Source organism: Lactuca serriola, chromosome 9, assembly GCF_051521515.1.
Source record: "Lactuca serriola cultivar US96UC23 chromosome 9, Lser_US96UC23_V15, whole genome shotgun sequence".
NCBI classification, from domain to species: Eukaryota; Viridiplantae; Streptophyta; class Magnoliopsida; order Asterales; family Asteraceae; genus Lactuca; species Lactuca serriola.
The window spans coordinates 45,255,097-45,277,046 of record NC_136416.1 but is presented as its reverse complement, the minus strand read 5'-3'; the positions used below and the strand labels follow the sequence as shown (position 1 = coordinate 45,277,046).

Genomic DNA, 21,950 nt, shown 5'->3' with positions numbered 1-21,950 from the left:
CCTTTTGATAAGTTTTGTAAACATTTAAGGTTTCTAAAAATATAAATGATGAAAGTTAATCGGTATACCATGGATTTATCTTCAAAAAGTTCAAAACATCTTTTGATAAAATTTATATATTATTTTACAAATGAAATGATACATAAATGTGAATAACTGAAGCAACAAAAGAGTCATGTAGCTTATGATAAATAGATAAATAAATAAATAAAGTGAATGATATGTGGGTGCATCCTATCCCATTCCATCCCATCGCGTCCCATTATTGTTGGATACGTGGGATTTGTTATTATGATATTATAGAAAAAAAAACAAAAAAAAAACAAAAAACAATCTTAGAATATAGAAACAAACCCGATTCTGCAAATAAATAACAGAATCTTTGTGACAACTAGTTTACTTCTATAATGACTCATTCTAAATGTTAGTATTTTACAAATTATAAATATCAAGTATAAAACTTGACTTTCTTAAACTCAAGTATTCATTATAATATACCAGGTGTAAAACACGTATTACACGGGTTGATTAAAAAAAATAAAATATTAAAATCTATATAATAAATATTTTTTAAAATAAAATTTGAAATAAAGAATGAAAAAAGATATTAATTGCAATTTATTATAATATTTATTATATTTATACTTTACATAGATAACTATAAGCTTATGTGGCTTTTTAATTTTAAAAATTAAAAAAAAAACATAAATTGACATGTGGATATTATTTATTTAAAAATATCACAAAATGATAAGTGTCAAAACTCATTAAAGACTGACATGTGACAAAAAAAACATTCATTTATTAAAGGGGATACATTTTGTTAAAATATATCAAATTAAAAAATATATTTTGGTCTTAAGTTAAAAAAAATAACTATACATGTACAGTGTTGGTTTGTAATATATTATTGAAAGTTCGTGTTTTTAATATTAAACTATTTTAAATAAGGAACAATTCTTTTTGCAATTTAAGAGATATGAGATGTAAGCACGAAGCTTGGTGAGTTCCTCCAAAGGACCGACACCCAAACAAATAACATATATAAATAACAACACGTATTGGGTCCACAGCTAAAAGACTAGATTACCCCTTGATCCCACAATATTGTTGGGTTTTATACAAACAATCCTATGTGTACATGCAACCCTAGCATTGGATCTATGTTTTCACTATTAGATACACAACATTATGAACACATAATTAAACCCTAATCATGATTGCTATTTTCGAAATTAACCAAGAAGGTTAGATTACATACCTCTTGTTGTTATATTGTAATAACAACTTAAATCTTCAAACCCAAAGTCTTGAAAGCAAGCACCACAAGTGTAGTGCCTCTAATGGCTCACAAACACCAAGAGCAAATGGAGAAGCAAGAGAGAGGGGGAAGAGGTATAAAATTCGTTTCTAGGAACCCTAGACAAGGCATGGACGAATTCTTATGGCCTTAGGGTTATTTATATAGGTGTAGAGATTAGGTTTCAGTCCTTATCCTTATCTAGTTGCTTGCCCACCAAGCAACTATAAGATAAGCCTTGAAAACCCTTATCTTTTATCCTTTGGACGATTTCAAGGATCCTTATCTCCTTGAATTCGTTCAACCCATATTTATTATAACCATTACCATATTTTGTAACTATCACATAATTACAATTCAGCCCCTCTAGTTTAATTAATTACACTTGATCACAAAATTAATTCATAATTAATTATTGACCAATATTAATTAAACAAATATGATTACTCCTTTAATATATTATTCTTATAACATATTAATAAATCATAATAACCTCTTTATCTATTATTTCTCCAGTCAAGTTGCTTTGGTGAAGGCAACCCAAAAGGACCATGCACAATCGGGTCAAGTATTTACCAATTATGGTTACTGGCTTAGACACTAATCCAACAGTCTCCCACTTGGATAAGTCTAGTAACTATAAATGTAAGTACACCTCGATTTACAATTGTAGCTCTCAAAGACGCTGTCACACTCTGATCTTATCAGTAACCATGTCCTTTAGATAAGGGATCATATATTCCTCCATTCTAGATATCATATGAGATATGATTTCAAATCATTCTCTTTGTACTATATCTCGATTTCCGATTTATGACGACTGACTAATTGAACAAATCAAATTAGCCCTAGCCCGGCCGAGCATTTACGTTTGTCATCACTAAATCATCGAGGGACCCAAAGATATCGCTTTTATCCTAACTTGGATAAAAGGAACGGATAAACTTTGATACAATGCTTGCTTGCACTTACTCACGGAATCACACACGACAATATGTTTTATAACACCAAGTTACTAGTGCGTTTACATATTATCAATGTGTAACCGATTTGCAAGATACAACTCACACATCTCGGTTTCAAGAATATAAGATGTTATCGTCTCACCAATCATTCGTGATACAGTTCATGAAATGATCCAAGTGAGTGTGGGTTTAATCCAATGCTCAAATTCATATTCATAAGCACTCACGAACGTTGCAGCAAACATTTGCTTATGTCCAATACTCTTTTAGACAATCCACACACCAATTCATGACAGTCTTCATTCATACCTACTTCCAACATATGAACGACTGTGGCCCGTTCGAATAATTTGATTATTCTTAATAAATTCAATTATTCTGGAAGTCAAAACATGCAAATGTGAAACACAAGAATAATACTAATCTCATATGGCCTCAAACCTTTGAGTATAAATAAAACACCTTTTATTTATCACCATATCGATTACTCATTATTTGTCGTTTCAGGTAATCAACTTCTTACTTGAATTATTACACTTGTCCCATGCTCCTAGCATGCACACAATGTTTACCTATGGTTCTCACTTTGTGAAATAGATCAAATTGAACACATTTCCAATCATTCTCATTTCACAACTCCAAATCCGTTTTTCATAAGTTAAAGAATATCAAGTTCTAAAGCTCAGATCTCGACCAAAATGAGATCTAGAAGGGTAAAGTTTCCAACTTTACCCCTAAGAAACACTGAAATGGGTCCAAACCCAAACCCTAGACTTAAAAGAGTGATGGATTAACCATTAAGCACTTAATCTTCAAAGACAAAGCCCCAAATTATAGATTTGACAACCTATAGCTAGAAGACCACGTAAAGTTGCCAAATTTACATTCATGCATGCCTAGGAGAAGCTCAAATGCTCAAAAAGGGCTTAATAAGGGACTTAACGAATGCATGAAGCTCTTAAATCCATAAAGTTTGCACCTTTATACCAAAAGAGTCCATGAAAACCCCATATCTGAAAGAATAGAGCTTTAGGACACCCTAATCCCAACATCCATCCAAACCATGGCTAAAACATAACAATTTAACCAAAAGAGAGATCTAAGCATCCAAAAATCAAGATAAGACCTTGATACCTCAAACTCCTTGCAAAATGGGTAATGGTTTTGGATCCAAGACTTCCTTCTCCAAGCTTAGAAACTTCAAGATCTTCTAACTTTTTCATAATGCACAAAATGAACACCAAACTTTCTTCCAAGGCTCAAATGCTTAACAATGGAGGCTACAATTCATTTTAGGGTTTTGATAAAAATGGAGGTTGATAAGGAGGCCAGCTAAAGGGACTTAAGGCCTTTAAATATGGTGCAACACCCTAAAAATTAGGGTTTCCTTCTTAGCTGCCAACATGTCGTGTTGAGGCACCTCAACATGCAATGTTGGTTCATTTAATCTTTGCATTTCTTTAATTTAGACACGTCATGTTGGCTCCTCTAACATGTCGTGTCTAACCCTAGAAAGGCTATTTATTTCTACACTTATTCCTCAAGATTTCGGGTGTTACAGAATTACCATGGTATTCAAAATTTTGTATCATTATCGTACCAAGATTGCTTAATTGGTACGGTACTACCAACCAAGAATATTGGCTACTAAATATATTGGCTACCAACTTTCTTGGTCCGGTTGGTAACATGTTAGTTGGTTTTCCATGGTACAATTTTGTCAGCCCTACTAGAAAGGGTCCATATCCAAAACCCTAAATTATCATAAGATTCTAAGCTTCATAACTCATGTATGAATGAAATAAAAAGACCAATATTACGTTTTAATGACTTAACACTCTTAAATACACCTCACAAGCTCTGGAACAACTCATACCCATATGGTCCAATTTATGGGGCAAAAAGGATATAACTTTAACACCTTAAACTAGATCCAAGGAAACATTCATAAAGCCTCCAACTTTATACATTATAGAGATGAGTGAGGGAGGAGAACTTCTAGATCCAAAGTTGATTCAAGCTTCAAAGCTTAACTACCACCTTCTTCTTCCTTCAAAGGTACGAAAAAGCACACTCTTTGGCTCACAAGGCTCAAATTAGGGCTAGGGTTTCAAGGGAGGATGTTGAAGAGATGGAGGTTGGGAATGGAAAGGGTTTGGAGAGGTTAAGGAGCTTAAATAGGGCTCAAAACCCCATAATTAGGGTTTGGGTTCTGATCGCATATACCCATTATACCAAATGGTACGCCCAATGTACACTCCTAAGGGCGCGATTTCACCATGCTGGTACGCCCAACGTACCACCTTCTTTCCTTACTTCAACTCACTTTCAAACTACCACAACTTCTTCGATCCAACTCCAATTTTGGCGTTCTTTATATGAACCTGAAGGTGTTGAAGAGCTCCATGATATTATCTAGATATATTGGACTGAAAACTTCTGAAACAAAAATCCATCTTTCATGCAAGAACCCGACCTATGACTTTTCCTTTTCTACCCTTCGACCCAAAACACAATTCAAGGGTTAAATCTCTTGACCATCATTACATCCTTCCACAAGAACTAAACTTTACCTTCTTAAGGCCCAAAGCCTTTACACAATCGACTTCCATCCCACTATCTTGAAATAAGAAATGAAAGGAAATAGGATGTTACAAGGGCCAAAAAATGGGGATGTCACATCAGGTAAGTTGAACAGGTACGATTTGGTCCTGACAAAAGAGCTATCATCATCTAACGGTATGATTTCGAGTTTAGAAATCTTCATCTTCCCGAATCTTATAATGAAATTTATGCGGACAATTGTTATGGGTGATATTTTCACAACCTTATTTTATCTATAATCTTGAACTTGTACTAACATCTTGAATCGCTCAAGATCCTGAAACACCTAAGATTTTGAACTGCCCAAGATCTTGAACAAGTGAATATCTTGGGATTGCAAACGTGTTTTTTGTTGTGTCATGTATAGGATTTGAAGACTTGATTAAAAAAGAGATGGACCAGGTCAAAAGGCATGCAGTCAACAAGAAAAAACGTGGAGTCTCCCCGAAATACATGGTCAATCTAGAATAGGGGAAGATCCTAAATTTTAGGGGAAGTTCGTTAGATATCAAATGTATAAATAGAGGAGTTGAGACCATTTCACACACAAACACCACTGAATACACATATAAATAGAGGAGTTGAGACCATTTCCCCCCTAAATTTCCATCTTCTTAATTTCTTATTTATTTATTTCCATGCCTCCAGTAAGAAGTAATAAAATCATACAATTTTTTGGACCTGTATATTTATGGGACTATGTTCCATTGTTCGGTCGATCATTATGAACTTGTCAAAGGTCGGCCATGATTTAAGTCGGTGTGAAAAGGTGGGGTAGAAGACATATGGGTGACAGAGTTTGATGGTTGACAATGATGATGAATGTGGAGAGTATGAGAATGGATGAGTGAATAATAGGGAGAGAAGATCGAGTATAAGGACTTAAGGCCCTTATTTATTTATTTTTTTCGTTTACATATTGGGTCCTTATAATTTAGTAACTAATAAATACCATCAAGATAAAACAAAAGAGTATTTTGATCATTTTAGTCAGACTTAACATACGACTTTAATAAAAATAGTCAAAAGGACTAAACATACAAAATTTTAAAACCATAAAGACCAGTGGTTTAATGTTGTACATTGTTATCCTTATGGTTTACACCTATTACTCCAACTTTTGAACTTTTCAGATGGATCATCTCTGTGGTTTCCAAATCTTCTATCGTTGGCCTATGAGGTTGTCACCATGAATGGGTGTCCGTTAACTGGGCATAAATGACCAGATTTTCCTCGGACCATATCAAAAACTATAAACTAAGTGGGCTAAAATTGTTAATTTCTTATAACTTAAGGGACCATTTTTGTCATAAAAACTAAAAAATCACTAAAAGGAGTTGGGCCCATCATGGACCATACTTCTATGCTCTCACACTCTTTGAATCTCCATTGTCGACATCTTTACCAAGATCAACGATCTCGTCGGACATCCGACTACAAAATGAGGTCATTAATCTCTTTGTCGCATCTTCCCCCCTTTCCGACTCTATTTTTCGGGTCTTGGCACCTTCATTGCCGACATCTCCATGAATATCGCCGATCTTGTTATATACATAACTACACTACAAAGTTACCAGTGTCTCTTAATGTCACTTTACCTCCTTTATGTCACATTGTCTTCCCTCTTCTTCCCCTACCTTTATTGCATGAGTTTCCAAAGTTGATATACATCAAGATGTCATAAAAGTTAAAGTAGATGAAATTAATGGCCTTGATGATGTTGTTGTTTGTTTTCTATAACAATGGGAAATTAGGTAAAATTCATTGTTGGAGTTACAGTGGTTAGCGATAAGTTGTAGTTGCACTTGTCAAAGACTATGGATAGACTAGAGAGTTATGTAGATTCCAATGGGAAAAGATAAAGATACTGATGGTGGTGATTAGTGGTGATCGTGATCGGTGATAACGATGGTAGTAGTGGTGTCGTTGGTGGTAATTGGTGTTAGTGATTTGATATGGTGTTGTTGATATTGGTGATAGAGCTGGTTGGTTTTCTGGAAACTGTAGGTAGTTGTGGTAGGGGTGATGTGATGATGTTAATATTAGTGATGGTTAGTATCTATAGTGGTGATTGGTAGTGTGATGGTGGTTCTTTCAATTAATTATTAAGATCAAAATAAGAAAAATATAAAAATGACAAATAAAATGGTAATTTAATAACGGAACATCTTAGACGAACTTTTGGAAATCATAGGGACAGGTCATATCAAAATTCAAAAATTAAACTAAAAATACAGATTTATGTAAACCATAAAGATCAAAACTATAATTTACTCATGTTTTTATTTTAATTCTTTAATTATCTTATATTTTTTTTATTGATTAAATTTTATTTTTTTCCGAAAAAAATTAATTATGAATAGTTAACTATATTATGAATTTTTAAAAAATGATAAAAAAAAAATGATAATGGGACGTTCAATGGTGTGTTATTAACATCCTTTTTTTGTAAATATGCTTTTTATATAGCAAACGTAAAGTAGAAGGACACGTGCTTGAAGAAGACGGCGTCCCTATTCCCCAGCCTGCAGAGTCCGTACGATTAGGAACCAAAAGGAAAAGCCTTATGCCACCTATTGTAATTTGTTAACTTTTCACTTCTGCTCCCTATACTATATACTAAATGCCAAATATTTACCTTCCCCTCCATTAATCACGACAACAGTTAAAATAAACACCATAAAGAATATTCTCTTACTACGAATCTGACTTTTATATATTTTTATTATTAAAAATTATAAACGTAGTTTATAACAATAATTCAAACATAATAAAATGCAATTATTGATACATTATTAACAAGCATTATAATTATAATATGTTTGTTTATTTTAATCACCTCTCTACTTCAATGAATATTCGATTGCTTATTTGCTTACAAATAATTCAACAAACTACTTTTAAAATATGATAAAATCGTTAGCGTATGTTTAAAAAAATTAGATTTACTTCAAATTTGAAATTAGGATAAAAATTAAACATTTTACCATGGATAAATATAAGTCGTTTTTATAGTTATCAAAACCATAATATTAAGGATTTAGTTTATAAACATATTTTCGGATATCTATTCATTGAATTTGGACACTAAAATAAAGCAATAACCTTTGAGTCACAAGGGGATATTTTGTAGATATCCAAAAGTTAAAGGGCGATAAAGGAAAATTGGTTAGGCTAGTAAATCTCCTCGTGTACACGAAACAGTTTTGCAGAGAAGAAAAGCAAGGCGATTGAGAGCTTGCAATCAGTCCTTATCATGGTCTGATTCTAAAGCAGAAAGTTCGGTCGATTTACGAAAACCTAGAAGCGGTTATCGTACCAAATTAGGATTTTTATAGTGTTTTACAGCAACTATAACTCTCTTTTGTCGGGCATATATAAGATATTAGATAAGAGCATCGATTCAATTCAAGCCCTCTAGTTTTGAAGTTTTATATTCGCAGGTGGTGGCACTGTTTACGATAATTCCATCCATTATCAAAAGCATTACATTGATCTCTTGGTATAGATCTCCTCCACCTCTTTCATCTCTTTTATTGACATTCGATTCGATGCGGAATTAAACCCATTATAAATCGCTTAGGTGCTAGTTGTTTGAATTACATGAGTGAATGTTATTTAATGTTGATCATGATGTACGCCATCGAATTCTATCTGGGTTTTATTCTGTTTCCTTGATTGTCGGTTTTGAATCTCTTTTCAGTGTATTGCGTTTTAATTACTCGATTTTATCTCCTTTTTACGTTGTATAGCTTAGTGGAGTAACTTTTATGTCGTTTATGGGTATTGACTTTTTAGTGTTTCGTCGACTGAATCACATCTCTCATCTCATAGACTCATACCCATGATAGATTTGGGTTTTTGCTGAATTTGACATGTACGTTCTGTTGAATTTTAGCGCAGAGTGAAAGATTTGGGAGAAGTCTGAAGGCTAGCTTCCAACAAGCTTTTCTACTTGAGCAAGTTGGATAGAAATCGCCACCAATCTTCTCCGATTCCTGCTCAATTGGATACTTAGGTATCGGAACAGAATGTATCGATTATTGTCAGAGATTTTAATGGATACCCAAGGGGGAGGAGAATCGCTGTTAGGATCCATCAAGATCGCGGTTCTACCCATAGCCAAAGTTTTCACGATGTGCTTCTTGGGGTTTCTTATGGCCTCCAAGTATGTTAACATTTTGCCTGCAAGCGGAAGGAAGCTCTTGAATGGGGTAAAAACTATGAACTCCTTTTCTTTCTCTTGCAATTTGATCGATCTTCATTCTTCAATCAGAATTCAGAAGTAGCTTTGGATCTAATCTTTACAAGATATTTTCCCAAGTCAATCTGTTGTTTTGATTACTGTTAAATCTTTATCTCATCAAATCCAACCCCAAATAAAAGTGCTGTGTGTGTGTTTATATGTAAAGATTAAAGTGATAATTTGTGTTTGATGCAGTTGGTGTTCTCACTCCTGCTACCATGTTTGATATTCTCTCAACTCGGACAAGCCATCACCTTTGAAAAAATGATCGAATGGTAAAATTCTCATTTATAATTTGTTTAATTTATATGATAAATAAAGTTATGTATCAGTATAACAACCATGTGTTTACTGTTTTACAGGTGGTTTATTCCTTTTAATGTGATTTTGGCTACAATATCTGGTTCACTTATAGGATTACTTGTAGCATGCATTGTTCGTCCACCATACCCATACTTCAAATTTACCATTATTCACATTGGCATAGGTAAGTAAAAGTTAAAAACTTTATTAATTTCTAATTACCCCATTCATTAATCATAAATTCATAAATATTATTATTGGAATACAACACAGGAAATATCGGGAATGTGCCACTTGTTCTAATTGCAGCTTTATGTCGTGATAAATCGAACCCTTTTGGAGATTCTGCTACATGCACTCGTGATGGAAATGCCTACATCTCCTTTGGACAATGGGTATGTTATATAATTATTACTTATTATAATTAAAATCACATTTTTAATACTATAATTGAGTTATTACTTGTTATCTAGGTGGGTGCAATTGTTCTATACACATATGTATTTCAAATGCTTGCACCCCCTCCTGGAGGTTCTTTTGAGATTGAAGATACTAAAAATCTTCCTATTAAAAATCCTCCAAAAACTAACACAAACACCAATAATCCCCCTGAAGAAGTTCCTCTTCTCACTCATGAGCCTGAATCCATAGATCAAGATACTCCTAAAGATGGAAAGGTCAGAATTTTAACAATTTATCTTCTATTTTCTTTAATTCACATGATGATTTTAATTAGTGACATGAGTTGGTTTTGTTTTTTTTATACAGATAAAACAATTCATGAAGTTTCTGTATGACAAGTTAAAGCTGAAGCAAATACTCCAACCTCCTATCATTGCATCTGTATGTGATAATAATTAATAACATTTTATAACATGAGTTTCTGTTATTTAAACCATTTTTTTTTATATAATTGCAGATACTGGCTATATTCATTGGGTGTATACCATTTTTAAAAGGGTTGATCTTCACACCTGATGCACCACTTTACTTCTTCACTGACAGCTGCTTGATTCTTGGGTATGTTTTCTTTTTTATTATTATTTTACAATCTTTTTGTGAACACATGATGAAAATTGAAAATATTCTTCTTTTTTTATTTTGTAATCAGGGATGCAATGATTCCTTGCATATTGTTAGCATTAGGTGGCAATCTGACAGATGGTAAGTTTACTACTAGTACATTAGATATAACTACTTTCCTGAGATTTGTAAATAATTAAATTGAAATTCAGGACCCGGGAGTTCAAAATTAGGGTTAAAAACAACAGCTGCGATTATATTTGGGAGATTAGTTTTAGTTCCACCAGCTGGATTGGGGATTGTGACATTGGCTGATAAACTTGGATTGCTTCCACCTGATGACAAAATGTTCAGATTCATCCTTCTTCTACAACATTCCATGCCCACATCTGTTTTATCAGGTAAAAAAAAAACCCAACAAGATCTTGATTTGTTGACTTAAAAAAAAAAAGTCAAACTTGGTTCTTATGTATGTGTATACAGGTGCTGTTGCGAGTCTAAGAGGGTGTGGAAGGGAAGCTGCAGCCATTTTGTTTTGGGTTCATATATTTGCCATTATTTCAATGGCAGGTTGGATTGTTTTGTATCTCAACATCCTTTTCTAGACTCTCTTTCTCAAACTTGAAGAAGAAAACAAAGAGGATTAGAAGAAGCATGCGAATGTGAGTACCAGTGATTATATTCATATCAAGTGGGATGATTCGTATGTTTGTATCTCTATCAAATACAAATCCAAAGAGAGAAAGAGAGATGAAGGGTTTTCATTCTTTGTTCATAAGGTGATGGCTATTGATGTTACTTATCTTGATGTTAGAATGATTACATATTTTTTAGACATTTCAGTTTCAACGATTGTGTGATGGAAGTATTTATCATATTTATATTCAATTAGAATCACGTGTTCCATGTATTCTTAGTTTTTTCAAGTTACCAAAAGGATTTTAACTTTTTTTTTTTTTTTTAAATATCGGAGGTCATTTGGATCACCACTTAAAAATGAATATAATCAAACATTATATGATTAAACCTTCACAAACCAAAACATGGATGAATGAGTCAACACATTCCAAATCGTAAAGCAAAAATTCTGTACAAATGCTACTAGCCTCAATCCTCAATCATTCATTAACTATTACATCAAATAACAACAACAAACACCCCAAAACCAAATTTTTCCAATTCCAACTCCACCAAAGTCATTATTAGTCGCTCACAAATCTCATATAACCTAAAACAAAGACCACCATCTCCTATTCCTATTCCCTCTTTGACCAGAACCAGAATCCCGAATAGCTCCCGGATTCCCTAACCACAATGCAAGACCAATTCCCACCAAACTCGCAACAAAAAACCATCTCCCTCTTCCTCTTTCACTTCCACTCTCATCATTCACCAATTCAAAAGACGATTCCGCCCTTCCCCCCTCCTCTTCCTCTTCTTCTTCTTCCTCCTCCTCCTCCCGTTGCATTTCCACAACCCTTACTTTCCGGTTCTCATACTCCATGTCATCAGTCGGAAGCTCAAACCGACACAAAGGACAAGAATTCCGTGAACTCAACCATGGTTTAATACAACCACCATGGTAAACATGAAAACACGGAAGCCGATTCACCACACCACCCACACAAAAACTCTCTTTACAAACCGCACACACCACCCCATCATACTCCCCTTTCTCCACCACCACCACCTTTTCAAGATTCTCCACAAAAGAAACCGCAGCAGGAGGCGCCCCTCTCCTTGAATTATCCGCCTCCACTAGCCTCTCCACCAGCTCCTCAAAACTCCTAGCATCAAGATAATCCCCAAAATGCCCTTCTTGTTCCACAATGTTAACTTGTCTTTGTCTCCTTTCACTTATTCTTACATGAACTGCATTCTCATTATCCGATTCCAATGATCTTTGGAGATGAACTCTAGCTATTAAAGATCCGAGTGTATTGTTATTGTTATTGTTATTGTTGTTGTTGTCATCTTCAATCTCTTCCCATTCATCATCTGAGCTCCATTGATTCAAACCAGCATGCATAGGGTCAATATCGGTATCACTATCACCAAGAAAGCTATGAACATCAACAGAAGCATCCGAATCACCTCCATAAACACCATATGAGATTGCATCGCTTTCTCCATAAACAGAATCAAAACCATCACTTTCTGTATCGGAAACAACTCTCCTCCATCTTCTTGATCCACGGGAGCTTGTATGAACACTGTCTATGGATTGATTATCTAGGTCAGAAACAGGAACAAGAGGAGGGTTGTGTGAGTGTCTTGTATTTGCTTGATTGATCATGTTTGAAAACTGGTGAGAGAAGATGTTTTCGATTGATTCTGAACTGTTGTTGTATCTTGTTCTTCTTACTCTAGGAGTTCTTCGTTGAATGTGTTGAGGTGGGGTGTCACCATCTTCTAGAAATAGAAATTTACAGTCCCCACATATACTGATGGAGTCAAGGTCAATGGCGTCATTCTCTAATGGAAGTATTCTATGGCATAGACCGCATATCCCTGGTGGCTCCAAAGGTTGAACAGCTGATCTGCCACTCCCATCCATGTCTGCAGATTACAGCCAAAATCGTTCAAAATATTCTTTCTTAATCAATGTAAAACCCAAAATCTATCTCTTGTTTTAAGAAAAGAGTTTTCATTATTCTAATACTTATTCAGTTATTCTATTCTACATAAGACCTTAAACCTGCTCAAGTTTATGATCTATTACCACCAAAAAGAAAAAGCTGATGAATGTTTTCTCGCGATTATTGATTCATACAAGAGGTGAAGATATTGCAGCGTTTGATAAATAATCATGGAAACCAACCGATTCAACTAATATATCAACCATACAAACTTCCCTAACCAAACCCAAGGGATGAACAGGAAAATGGGGATCGCAATTTCACCGTATAATTCCGAAAAATCCAATCGTCAATATTCTCCCGTGATTTCAAAAGAATACACGGATCATCACTAAACATATATATACAGAAATGAAATGTCGAAGAACCCTAAAATCGAAAGAGATGTACCTTGGACCAAAAAAAAGGCAGATGGTTCAGGAGCCGAAAAAGCACCGATATTTGGGATTTACGCCCACGAAGAACGAAAAGGAAAAAGATTATTGCACTATTATATAGAATTAAGAAGAGGGGTGGAATCTTGAGTGTGTGTGTGGGATGATTGCATCATATCCTGGAGTTGGGTAGACCACAAATTTGATGTTATTTGTGTTGTGCCCTAGAGATCAATCCGTCGGTTCTTGAAACCTCAGATTGTCTGTAGGTTAGAGAGAGAGAGAGAGAGAGAGAGAGAGAGAGAGAGAGAGTTGGTGTAGATAGATATTAATAATAAAAGAAACTTTTAGTTTGGAGTCTGTAATCTGTATGGTGGTATGCCCTTCGTTTACGCTATCATAAACTGATAAACACCGTTAGTTACATTTCATTTCATGTCAAAATTCCTCAAAACCCAATCAGCACCTGCAACCTAATTGGTTGACTTAGTGGCACCTACAAGTTTACTTTAAGGATAATTGACAAAGAAAAATTACTATAACCTACAGTTTTTATTAAACGTCTAACAACACTTAAATATAAAATAGTCATTTCATCGGAATTGGCCTCAGTATACACCGCATCACGAACTTGGTATGTCGAATTCGATGACCAAACTCAATGAACTTCTATCGATCAGAGAAAAAGAGTTAATTTTTAAATGCAAAAATTTTCACTCGTGTTATTTTAATATTACCGTTTTTCTTAAAAAATCAAAATTTTACCCACTTTTCAACATATATAAATATCATTCAGTGCCTTATTTTATATCATACTACAATATTCCATTTTCACCCAAACATTCTTTATATTTGTGAAAAAATAACTACCTCTTCCAACCCAAAATCTCCAGAACTAGCAAGAAAAATACTCAAAACACAAACCCAATCTCACATTCATCACATACTTTTCTCCAAAATCAAAATGATCGTCATATTTATTCACCTTCTAGTCAACATTATCACAGTGCATACTACCCATATAATATATGTATCTAACCACAGTTTTAATCGTAAACTCATTCTCAACCCAAATTTCAATTCCAATCTCAAGTACAATCGCAACCGGAGGGTTTGACAACCTTCCTGACTCATAATTCAAATTTCAATTCCAAACCTAAACCCAATTTGAAACTCACTCTCAACCCGAAGTTGTACCCGAAATGGATTTCAAGACGAAAGAGATTTGACGTCAACCGGAACCCAAGAAAAAAGGGAAATCCACCTTCCAAGAATTAGACATTGGAGGAAAAAGCGGTGTTGGCCTGTGCGTAGGTAGATGATTCAGAAGATCTAAAGGTTGGAAAAAACCAAGATGCACCAACATTTTTCCTGGAAAGTTAGTAGGCATTTTCTCTCATAAATGAAGCTTGAAGACTATAAAAAATGATCAAACTTACTCGAAGTGAAGGAACACTAACAAAGTTGTCATAGAGTTTAACGCGACAATGACAAAGTGGTGCAAACAATAAAACAAACTTTCAAAAAGTTCTAGCACTTTAGCGGAGTGATAAGGGGGCACCTTTCAAATTTCTTCATGTTTGGAATGTTCTGAAGGCATCGAAAAAAGTGACAAGGTATCCAAACTTAAAGAATCGTTCACGTGTGGTTATTCTAAAAGAATCAAAACACTTGAAACCACTCATAGTCAATCGTCAGATGTGCATGTTGGGATTGAGGTTCTAAGAGCTAATCGTCTCATGGGAAGAGACGAAGCTAAGCGACAGAGTAAATGGGTCGTAAGTAGTTCACGTGACATCGAGCAAATGACAAGCAAGATTGACAACTTAGGCTAATTTGGAGCAATTCCTGAGTGTCGCAAAAGAGAAGGAAAAATCTCATGGCATGGTGACATTAACGAAAAATACTAGTCATCTTACGGGACATGAAAGAGAATTAGCGTTAGAGCCCAAAGACGAGATCACAAAAAATATAATATGTAGGTGTATCTATGTGTCGTAGTTTTAGTTTCTATGATTTGTATTTTTAATTTATATGTTTTGTCGTTTTAATTTGCATGTTTCGTACTTTTAAGTGTCTTGTAATTTTCCTTTCAAGTTAATAAAGTTTTAGTTTTTATAAAAATTAATTTGTTTAAATTGATTATTTTTAATATAGATTAGTTTTAGTAAAAAAAATAATAAAAAAACCATGACAAAAGTGGCAAATCACGCCCTTTAAATGACAGTTTTGAAGATGTGTGACAAATCATATGTGGCACTTATGTGACAACATAAAGGGTGTGGTAAAAAGTGGCACCACTCCTCTAGCATTAGGGCGTGTTTGAATAGAAACTCTCGTTTGACACTGTAGGTTTTTAGCGTTTAGTTTAAACAAACGTTTCAAATCTAAAAGTTATCTCACGTAGCGTTTAACAAAACACTATTAGCTACCAGTTACCAACTACCCGCTACCAGCTAGGTTTGCCAAACGCTACCTTAGACCTGTAAAATACCTACAACAAGAAAACTTATGACCATGGTGGCAAACCATTATGAGCGTATACACTATTTTGATGCCTCGTGTGGTATTATGGTCACCACCACATTACACAATGGCCAATAGTGAAGCTTGAAGCATTTTCTATTTGACTAGCCATTTGCAACAATTATAACAATAAAAAAAATGTTTTTTAAGTTAAATACATTTCACTCCTATGAATATTACACTACATTACCTTGTTTTCGCATACCGTTTTTCTCTTCCTTTACTACATACACACATTTATTTTGTACTATAAAAGAGGTCATCCAAAATGATGTGGTTCAAGATAATTTGTGTTCTCATTTGAAATCGAATGACCTTTCATGTGTTTTAGTTTTAACTAAAACACATGTCCAATTTTGATGAAAAGGGATAGCAACCAATCTTATCAACGTCCCAATCTCTGAACAAGCCGATTCTCAATCTCCATTCGTTTCTTCATGAAAAGTGCATATTTTGCCACAATTTCATTGTCTTGTGTAGTTATTGTTGCGACAGCTTTACATCTAAAGGTTGTTTGTAACATCCTGTTTCGGATTGTCTGTGATTAGGATTTGTGGGCTGTAACCCGGGCATGAGGAAGCCTCAGGATTGCGACGAGTTGCTAGAAGTGTAGGGCATCTCGTCACCTTTCCGTGGGTATAAGGTTCATTGGGAACATAGTTATATCGAAGAAGCCATGTTTGTTTGAAGATTTGGCAAGTTTAGTCCTTATTGTGAATTGTGTGGCAATTGAGTACGTGGGGCGTAATTATGTGTACGCTCGGCGTACTCATATGCATGGAAGGACCACGAAGGCCACCTAGTACGCTAGGCGTACTGGGTCCTGAAAGAAACCCTAATGTTTTCAAGTATCCCTATTTAAGGAACATTATGTGTTCATATCCAGCCACCATTTCCAACATCCTACTTCTCTCAAAACCCTAAATCTCGTTTCTTAGCTTGTGTGAGCAATGGAGGCCTATGGAGTGACCATGTGGGATTCTTTTCCGAAGGAGGAACTTTGAAGGAAGAAAGATTTGACATTCAAGCTTTTGGATATGAGTTTCCTTGCGGATGGAGCATCATTTAGAGGTAGCAAGCTCAAAACTTTGCTCTTAATTTTCATGGAACATTTTAGGGTTTATGTCCCTAAAGCTTCAAGCTTTATGAGTTCGTCAACCCCATAGCCTTATACATGTCCTCCTTGATGTCTTTAGACGTTAGAGTTCATAAAAATGGAGTCTTGGTTGTCAAGACCTCCCCATCTATGAGATATGTGGATTTTTATGGTGAACAAGTGAGAGTTTATGAGATCTAGACTTGTCCCGCCCTGTTAGGGCTTAAATCCACCAACTTTATGCTATACGAGACTTTATCTGACCGAGATCTAAGATGGTAGCCTTTGTCTTAATGGGTTAAGACCAATAGAGTGGAATAAGCAAGATTGGGACGTACGCCGAGCGTACTCCCAACTACGCGCACCGTAGCACGGAGCCACCACGATGCATGCATGGTTGGCCGTACGCCCTGCGTACGCGTCGTGTGTTGACCCCTCCATTGACTTTTAGGGTTTCAAGCAAATGTGGACTTTTGTGGGGCAAATGGTCTTTTTACCCTCCTGGGATTTAGTAGAGGATTTGACTTAACATTTATGGGAATATGGGATATTCATGTCATGTATTAATTGGTGGTAATTGTTGATGGGTTTGAGCCATAAGAACATTCCTATGTGCACATACAAACCCTAATGCTTGGATCTAGGTTTCTCTAATTGAACATGCAATGTATCCAAGACTTTGATCAATAGATCTAGTATAATAACATAAGAAAAACAGATCTAAAGGATTACCTTAAGTATCTTGCTTGAATCTTCTTATCCTTGGAGCTTAGAGTCACAATTGTCACTCCCCTAATGGCTTACAAACACCAACTTAGCAAGAGGATGATTAGAGAGAGAAAGGAGAGGGGAGGAAGTCGGCCAGGGTTTCTTCAAAAGCAAGAGTGCCGATTTCCTTGACCTTAAGGGTCTATTTATACTAGTGAGGCTCCTAGGGTTTCACCCTTAAACCCTAATTGGATAACTTAGGCCCTAAGCAATCCAATCTCCCTAATGATAAGCCTTGGACGAATTCTAGGTCTATCCAAAGCCCTAAAACCGTCCACCCCTTATCCATAAGGGATTACAGCCCAAAGTACAACTATCATACAATTGACAGTTTATGCCCTTTTATTTAATTAATCTCTTTAAGTCACCAAATTAATTCCTAATTAATTTATGACTTATATTAATCAAATAACAATATTATTATTCCTTGTATTATACTCATAATATATTAATAATATTTCTTCTCTCATTATAAACCATCATGTCAAGTTGCTATGGTGAAGGCAACCCAAAAGGACCATGCACAATCGGGTCAAATACTTGCCTAATATAGTTGCAGCCTTAGACACTATTCCAACAGTCTCCCACTTGGATAAGTCTGGTAACTATATATACAAGTATAATCTGATTAGCAATCGTAGCTCTCAAAGACGCTGTCAAACTCTGATCTTATCAATCATGTCCTTTAGATAAGGGATCGTACAGTCCTCTGTTTAGATATCATGCGGACAATTTTATGGAACCAATTGTCCAGCAGTTGGTTTCTCGATCTCAGATTTAATCGACATAGAACTTAATCGAACACATCAATTTAGTTTTGACCGGGCCCGACACATAAGTCAAATCAAAATCATCGAGCGGCCGAGATATCACTTTTACCCTCTTAGGATAAAAGTAACAGATAAACTTCGACTTATATGCATTTACTTATTCATTAATCAACTATACACAACAATGCGTTTTATAACATCAAGTTACTGATGCGGTTTCGCATTATCAATGTACAACCAATTAACAAATAACAAACCATATATCTAGGTTTTAAGACCATATGATATTATCGTCTTGCGATCAACCTTTTCGTCACATTCCATAAGGTGATTCCAGCAAGCGTGGGTTTGTTCCAATGCTCAAAACTAGTTCATAAGCACTCATGAACGTTGCAGCAAACTTTTGCTATGTCCAATACCATTTAGACAATCTACACACCAATTCATGACAATCTTCATTCATACCTACTTCCAACATATGAACGATTGTGGACCGTTTGAATAATTCAATTATTCTAAATAAACTCAATTATTCTAGAAGTCAAAACATGCAAAGTGAAACAATAGCTAAACAATTAACATAAGACAGTAACATTACTCATAAATAATTCTCCTTTATTTAATCATCAAATGTTAATTACATTTATCTATTACACATTTCAAATACTATCTAATCTATACTAATATCATCCTTCAGCCCAATACTCCTAGCATGCTGCAAGTGCTTAACCCTGCTCAGTCCCTTCGTAAGCGGATCTGCTGGGTTATCTTCTGATGATATCCTCTTAACCACGAGTTATCCTTCTTCTACTCGATGTCTAATAAAGTGATATTTTCTGTCGATATGTCGAGATCTACCATGATCCCTTGGTTCCTTGGTCAACGCAACCGCTCCTTCATTATCACAGAAAATTTCCATAGGCTCCTTTATGGCAGGCACAACTCCAAGATCACTGATGAAGTTCTTCAACCATATTGCCTCCTTCGACGCTTCGCTCGCTGCAATGTACTCTGATTCGCACGTTGAATCAACTACGGTTTCCTGCTTGAAACTTTTCCAAGTTACTGCTCCTCCATTCAGGGTAAAGACCCAGCCCGACTGCGAACGGTAGTTGTCCCTGTCGGTCTGAAAGCTGGCGTCACTATACCTTCGCACCTTCAAGTCATCACTCCCTCCGAGGACTAAAAACCATTCCTTGGTCCTCCGAAGGTACTTAAGGATATTCTTGACCGCAATCCAATGGGCTCTGCCAGGGTTCCCTTGATATCTACTAACCATGCTCAAATTAAAGGCTACATCAGGGCGAGTACAAGTCATAGCATACATGATTGAGCCAACTGCGGAAGCGTATGGTACTCGGCTCATTTCTGCTATTTCAGCTTCGGTACTCGGACTTTGAGTCTTACTCAACTTGGCATTACTTTGTATCGGTAATTCTCCTTTCTTTGAATTTTCCATACTAAAACGTTTCAGTACTTTATCCAAGTAAGTGTTCTGACTAAGTCCGATTAGTCTCTTACTTCGTTCTCTCACTATCCTTATTCCCAGAATATAGGAAGCCTCTCCGAGGTCCTTCATAGCGAAGCACTTCCCGAGCCAAGACTTGACCTCTTGCAGTGTCGGGACGTCGTTTCCTATGAGTAGTATGTCATCGACATACAGAACGAGGAAGCTTACTATACTCCCACTGGCTTTGACATACACACACGATTCATCTTCGCTTTGTACAAATCCAAACTCTTTGACTTTCTCATCGAAGCAAAGATTCCATCTGTGAGACGCTTGCTTAAGTCCATAAATGGACTTCTCAAGCATACACACTCTATTTGGATGCTTCGGATCAACAAAACCTCTGGCTGAGCCATGTAAACATCCTCAGCCAACTTCCCATTAAGGAAAGCGGTCTTGACATCCATTTTTCAAATCTCATAATCATGAAATGCGGCAATTGCTAGCATCACTCTAATAGACTTTATCTTCGCAACTGGTGAGAAGGTCTCATCATAGTCAACTCCGGGAGTTTGAGTAAAGCCCTTCGCAACGAATCGCGCCTTATATGTGTGCACGTTTCCATCCATGTCGGTATTCTTCTTGAAGATCCATTTGCACCCAACGGTCTTAGGTCCGGGCACATTATCATCCAAATTCCAAACTTGGTTGTCATACATGGATTAGATCTCGCTGTCCATTGCCTCTTTCCATTTTGCAGACTACGGGCCTGCCATGGCTTCCTTATAGCTATTAGGTTCATCTAGATTTATTAGTGTACCATCACTAATATACGTGTCCCCTTCAGTAGTAATATGAAAACCATAAAACTGGGGTTGAACTCTAACTCTTTTGGAACGTTTAAGAGGTAAGGACTCGTCAATCGGTTCAACCGGAGTTTCCTCCTCGGGTCGAGCGCCAGCGGTAGAGGTTCCTTCATCAATCGATTATTGAATCTCTTCAAGCTCGATTTGCCTCCCACTGTCTCCTTGGCTTATGAGTTCTCGTTCTCGGAAAACTCCTCTTCTTGCAACGAAGACAACATTGTCCTTCGGTCTATAGAAGAGATATCCAAAGGATTTCTGCGGGTAGCCGATGAAAATACATCGCTCACTACGAGGTTCGAGCTTGTCGTGAGTATCTCGTCTTACGAAAACTTTGCAACCCCAAACCTTGATATGTGCTAACGAGGGAGCTTTCCCTGTCCACATCTCGTGAGGTGTTTTGGCAACCTTCTTAGTAGGGACTCGGTTAAGGATATGGGCGGCAGTCTCTAAGGCATACCCCCAGAACGAGATAGGTAGTGAAGCACGACTCATCATAGAGCGGACCATGTCTAACAAGGTTCGATTACGCCTTTCTGCCACACCATTCAACTGCGGTGTCCTAGGTGGCGTCAATTGTAAAACTATTCCACACTCTTTGAGATAGTCGTGGAATTCAAGACTTAGGTACTCTCCTCCTCGATCGGATCGAAGCATCTTGATTTTCCTGCCCAATTGATTCTCCACTTCATTCTTGAACTCTTTGAACTTTTCAAACGTTTCTAACTTTTGCTTGATTAAGTAGATATACCCATATCTACTATAGTCATCGGTAAAAGTCACATAGAAGCAGTTCCCATCCTTTGTGGTTGATCTAAAAGGTCCACATACATCGGTATGTATGAGGTCCAATAAACCCTCACCCCTTTCACATGTGCTAGTGAAGGGTGACTTGGTCATCTTTCCAAGTAAACAAGACTCGCATGTGCCATCTTCCCTAAGGTCGAATGACTCCAACACTCCATCCTTTTGGAGTTGGGCTATGCGCTTCTTGTTGACATGTCCAAGACGACAATGCCACAA

At 36.1% G+C, this 21,950-nt stretch overlaps 2 protein-coding genes across 6 annotated transcripts; one reads left to right on the top strand and one right to left on the bottom strand.

Moving 5' to 3' along the window:
- The first annotated feature begins 8,073 nt into the window (after positions 1 to 8,073).
- On the top strand, positions 8,074 to 11,351 carry LOC145077140 (Auxin efflux carrier family protein). Of its 5 annotated transcripts, none has more exons than XM_079022914.1 (11): positions 8,074 to 8,371; positions 8,773 to 9,083; positions 9,311 to 9,390; positions 9,478 to 9,602; positions 9,692 to 9,813; positions 9,892 to 10,095; positions 10,187 to 10,261; positions 10,338 to 10,438; positions 10,530 to 10,582; positions 10,654 to 10,842; positions 10,925 to 11,351. In XM_079022914.1, the coding sequence occupies exons 2-11, from the start codon at positions 8,901 to 8,903 to the stop codon at positions 11,044 to 11,046; spliced, it is 1,254 nt and encodes a 417-aa protein (XP_078879040.1). In that variant the 5' UTR covers positions 8,074 to 8,371; positions 8,773 to 8,900; the 3' UTR covers positions 11,047 to 11,351. The 5 variants fall into 5 exon arrangements, with proteins under 5 accessions (XP_078879040.1, XP_078879037.1, XP_078879039.1 ...); XM_079022911.1 differs by having other exon boundaries at positions 8,768 to 9,083; XM_079022913.1 differs by lacking the exon at positions 8,074 to 8,371 and adding an exon at positions 8,400 to 8,504 and having other exon boundaries at positions 8,768 to 9,083.
- A 134-nt stretch (positions 11,352 to 11,485) lies between these two features.
- On the bottom strand, positions 11,486 to 13,808 carry LOC145077139 (RING/U-box superfamily protein). Its single transcript, XM_079022910.1, has 2 exons — positions 13,471 to 13,808; positions 11,486 to 13,000 (listed from the first exon to the last, which is right to left on the bottom strand). Exon 2 carries the CDS (start codon positions 12,996 to 12,998, stop codon positions 11,670 to 11,672), a length of 1,329 nt encoding a protein of 442 aa, XP_078879036.1. The 5' UTR covers positions 12,999 to 13,000; positions 13,471 to 13,808; the 3' UTR covers positions 11,486 to 11,669.
- Positions 13,809 to 21,950: the final 8,142 nt, after the last annotated feature.

Coding starts and splice junctions, on each gene's coding strand:
- LOC145077139 (XM_079022910.1), bottom strand. CDS start 12,998: ATGGATGGGAGTGGCAGATCAGCTGTTCAACCTTTGGAGCCACCAGGG.
- LOC145077140 (XM_079022914.1), top strand. CDS start 8,901: ATGTATCGATTATTGTCAGAGATTTTAATGGATACCCAAGGGGGAGGA. Junction 9,814..9,891: donor ACATCTCCTTTGGACAATGG/GTATGTTATATA, acceptor CTTGTTATCTAG/GTGGGTGCAATTGTTCTATA. Junction 10,843..10,924: donor GCCCACATCTGTTTTATCAG/GTAAAAAAAAAA, acceptor ATGTGTATACAG/GTGCTGTTGCGAGTCTAAGA.